Source organism: Rhincodon typus, chromosome 43 (assembly GCF_021869965.1).
Source record: "Rhincodon typus isolate 14 chromosome 43, sRhiTyp1.1, whole genome shotgun sequence".
Lineage (NCBI taxonomy): Eukaryota > Metazoa > Chordata > Chondrichthyes > Orectolobiformes > Rhincodontidae > Rhincodon > Rhincodon typus.
The window spans coordinates 9,970,512-9,975,215 of NC_063374.1; the positions used below are offsets into that span (position 1 = coordinate 9,970,512).

At 51.3% G+C, this 4,704-nt stretch overlaps 1 protein-coding gene across 1 annotated transcript in view; it reads left to right on the plus strand.

Moving 5' to 3' along the window:
- LOC125487663 (E3 ubiquitin-protein ligase pellino homolog 1-like) overlaps window positions 1-4,704 on the plus strand; it is a 12,818-nt gene that overhangs the window by 6,305 nt on the left and 1,809 nt on the right. The window contains exons 3-4 of the mRNA XM_048619643.1: window positions 1,566-1,667; window positions 4,005-4,202. Coding sequence (XP_048475600.1) covers window positions 1,566-1,667; window positions 4,005-4,202 — 300 coding nt within the window. The remainder of the gene's footprint in view (window positions 1-1,565; window positions 1,668-4,004; window positions 4,203-4,704) is intronic.

The following is a 4,704-nucleotide window of genomic DNA, read 5'->3' on the forward strand; positions in this document are numbered from 1 at the left end:
CCCCCCACCCCCACTCCACCACGCCCCAACCCCCCCACCCCACTCACCTCCAAGGTAAGTGCCTCCGCCCGACACCTCCATTCCCCCCCACCCCACACCAACCAACCTCTCCATCTGCCCACTCACCCCCCAACCAAAGCCTTCCAAAGATTCCCATCCCCCCTCACCTCCAAGGTCAGTGCCTCTGTCCCCCTGCACCCCTCCACCACACCCCAGCCCACCCCAACCAACCTCTCCGTCCGCCCACTCACCCCCCCAATACCCACCCAAATATTCTCCCCGCTCCCCGCCACAGCCCACCCCAACCAACCTCTCCATCTGCCCAGTCACCACGCCCCTCCATACCCTCCCAAACATTCCTCACCCCTGCGCTCTAGGAATAACTTCATGTTCCACACTGATAAGACATCGCGGCAGAAGTTAGGCCATTCAGCCCATCTGGTCCGCTGATCGGTTTCTCAAACCCCCGTTCTCCCGCTTTCCTCCGCCTCCCGCCCAACCCTTTGACAATCAAGAACCTGTCTATCCCTGTCTTTAAATATACTCAATGATGCGGCCCCCACAGCATTCCTGTGGCCGGGAATTCCATAGACTCACTGCTCTCTGGCTGAAGGAGTTTCTCCTCCTTAATGAGGGGAGAGAAGGGCAGGGCAGCCTCTCTGCGCACAGCAAGATCCCACAAGCGGCAAGTCCCCTGCCGTGTTGCCAGGGAATTGGGAATGTTAGGGAAAGGGTGACAAGGGGAGAGGATGTTTCCGCCCCTTTTTTTTTGAGGGGCTGGGTTATCTAGTAAAACCCATCTGGTTCACCAATGCCCCTTTTCAGGGAAGGAAACTACCATCCTTACCTGGTCTGGGCCTACAAGTGACTCCAGACCAACACAGCAATGTGGTTGACTCTTAACTGCCCTCTGGGCAATTAGGGATGGACAATAAATGCTGCGTGGCCAGCGATGCCCTCATCCCGTGAATGAATAAAGAAAAAACCAATAGGGGGCATGCTCTCAGGCTTTCCCCTTGAAGAGGGAGATAAGGTAAAGACTCTCTCTCCCTCTCTTCCCCCCCCCACCTCCTCCCCTCTGTCTCCCACTGGAGGCAGTGTTTTTCAGGGAGATCGAGTCCTCACTGAGATATGTCAACGTTTATCGGGTTGTTCAGGAAAGGGATTACAGTCACATGGGCCAGGATTGTATTCAATGGTGGAGCAGACTCCAGGGGCTGAGTGGCCTATTCCTTATAAGCAAGGTTTGCCAAAAGCAACCCAGAACTTGCCCCCCAGCCCTCCTTTGAACACTGTCCACACCATCCCTAATGTACACCTTGTGGGGGGGCCAGATCATGTGTTGGGTTGATGTCTACCTTGATCAGTGACTCTTGCAGCCCACCGCTCCCTCAACAATGCAATGTTTCCCCGAGAGAATGGGGTCACGATTCTGAGCGGGGCTCTTGAACTTTCAGACTGTGTGTGTGTGTGTGTGTGAGATGGAGAGGGTGGGATTAATGGATTTTTAACAGGCTGTGGAGATGCCGTGACACCTACAAACTAACCCTGAGCTCTGTCTGCAGGCACTGAGCAACTCGGACCAACACAGTGTGTTCTACACTCTGTCTCAGAGTCGGTCAGTCATTGTGGAGTATGGTCACGACAGTAACACCGATATGTTCCAGGTAAAGGAACCGGAGGGGGAAGAGGTAGCAGGGGCATAGTGCTGAGTATTCACTAGTAACCCAACAAGCCAGGCTAATGGTAATGGGTTCCAATCCCAACACTGAATAAATCTACAATATCGTCAGCTTCATTGAAGCTGTTTTATCTCATTTCTGAAGAAGGGTCTAGGCCCGAAACGTCAGCTTTCCTGCTCCTCTGATGCTGCTTGGCCCGCTGTGTTCATCCAGCTCTACACCTTGTTTTCTCTGTTTTATCTCTTCATGGGATATGGGTGTCACTGGCAGGGCAGGTATTTATTATCCATCCCGAGTTGCAGGATCAGGCCATTCAGCCTCTCCAGCTGATTCTATCATTCAGGGAGATTGTGGCTGAGCTGCACCCTCACTCCATAAAACGGCCTTTGGCCCAGGGTCCCCGAGTTACAAAAATTTATCCACCTCCGATACGAAACTAACAACAGATCCAGCATCCACTGCCGTTTTGTGGAAGAGAGTTCCCAACCTTAGTGTGTAGATGTGCTTCCTAACATCTCTCCTGTACAGTCTGGCCCTCATTCTCAGGCTATGCCCCTAGTTCTAAAATCCCCAACCACTGAAATAAGTTATTTTACTGACTCTTCCTGCTAATGTCTTAAATTTCAATCAGATCACCCTTCAACTCTCTACATTCTAGAAAAAAAAAGGGCCTAATTTGTAAGATCTGGCTTCATAACTTAACCCCTGAAAGTCCAGGTAACGTTTTTGTAAAACTGTTGTAGTCTCTCCAAGGCCTGTCTATCCTCCTAGAGATGTGGTGCCCAGATAGATCGGGTGCACAAAAGATTTACAAGGATGTTGGAGGGTTTGAGCTACAGGGAGGGGCTGTATAGGCTGGGCCTATTTTCCCCGGATCGTCTGAGGATGAGGGGTGACCTTATAGAGGTTTATAAAATCATGAGGGGCATGGATAGGGTGAATAGCCAAGGTCTTTTTCCCCCAGGGTGGGGAGTCCAAAACTAGAGGGGCATAGGTTTAAGGTGAGAGGGGAAAGATTTAAAAGGGGCCTAAGGGGCAACTTTTTCACACAGAGGGTGGTGCGTGTATGGAATGAGCTGCCAGAGGAAGTGGTGGAGGCTGGTACAATTACAACATTTAAAAGGCATCCGGATGGGGACATGAATAGGGAAGGGTTTAGAGGGATATGGGCCAAATGCTGGCAAATGGGACTAGATTAATTTAGGATATCTGGGTCAGCATGGACAGGTTGGGCCAAATGGTCTGTTTCTGTGCTGCCAGTACTCCAAGTGGAGTCTACCAGAGCATTGTCTAACTGCAGCATAACATCTGAACCCATATACTCTAGGTGTGTAGATATAGAGGCCAGTAGTCTGTGGCTTTCTTGATTATTTTCTACACCCATTTATGACATTTTTTTAAACTGCTTTATTTTTTCCTAAGAACTTGTACTGAAGAATCTGTGCCAAGGGTGCTTTGTACCTAAGATGGTACCATAAGTGGTGACTTGTAAATGTTCTCCTGTACTCCTTTTGAGTACCGGTGGCAATAGAGCTGTTTCCATTCTGTTTTAAAGATCTATACACCTGAACCCTCAAATCTCTTTAGAGGTCACTGTCTTCAACTTCAAACATCTAGAAAGCCTATCTTTTCTCAGTCCAAAATGAATAACCTTACACCGAAGTGCAGTTTTAACCACTCACGAGGTCCATCGGTATCCCGTTGTAATTTAATGCTGTTGTGTACACTTGTACAACGCTAACTAAATTATTCAGAGTCTACCATTTCCCCAGTCGTTAACGATATCCCCACTTTGTCTTTAGTCGGGTTAAGTGACTTCACCTGATGAAGGAGCAGCGCTCCGAAAGCTTGTGATTTCAAACAAACCTGTTGAACTATAACAAAAACAGAAATCGCTGGGAAAGCTCAGCAGGTCTGGCAGCATTTGCAGAGAGAAATCGGTCAACGTTTCAGGGTCCGGTGACCCTTCCTCAGTTCGCCCGACCCGAAACGTTAACTGATTTTCTGTCAGCCGATGCTGCCAGACCTGCTGAGCTTATCCAGCAACTTCCGTCTTCGTTCCTGATTTACAGTTCCTTCGGTTCTTATTCAGTATTTGCTGCAGTTAGATTCTCAACTGCCGTCTGAAAGGGCACAAACTCAGTTTAGGGGGGCAATTAGGGAAGGGCAATACATCGCTGCCCCAGCCGGTGGCTCCCCTGCGACAGAGAAGTTTAGGAAAAACAAGGGGACAATGGAAGAGGGTTGGCGGGGATGCGAGGCCAGTTTGATGCCAATGGGAGCTGTGCCTGAAACTCTCTCTCGTTCTCTCCCTGGCGACAGATCGGACGATCGACAGAGACGCTGATTGACTTTGTGGTGACAGACACGACCCCCGGTAACTGTTCGACGGGGGGGCTCCACACCACGCAGAGCACCATCTCCAGGTTTGCTTGCCGGATCAGCTGTGAACGGGACCCCCCCTACTCCGCCCGCATTTACGCTGCTGGGTTCGATTCCTCCAAGAACATCTTCCTCGGTGTAAGTGACATCTGACCTCGCGTGGCCTCGTTTTTCTCCCTCCCCACCCCAACACGGTCCTGAGGATCGCAGCCCATCAGGGACACTCTCTTTTTTGTACATGGGGAAATACAGCAACCAACGGGTCACACACACAGTTAAGATCCCGCACACAGCAATGGGGGATTGACCCAGACCATCGGTTGAGGGATAAATATTGGCCTCAGGACCCCGGGGAGAACACTCCTCCACACCCCCACCCCCCTCCCGCTCCTCTTGCAATAGCAGGCATGGGATCTTTTACACCCCACCCCCACCCCAGACAGGGCAGGTGGGATCTCAGTTTAATGTCTCAGCTGAAAGATGGCACTTCCAGGGTGGCGCTCACTCTCTGACGGGTATGGGCTGTGCTGACCCGTCGCAGTGTGCGCCCTGCACCCCCCCCCACACACACACTGACCTGTCGCAGTGTGCGCCCCGTGCCCCCCCCACACACACAGACACGTCGCAGTGTGCCCCCCTC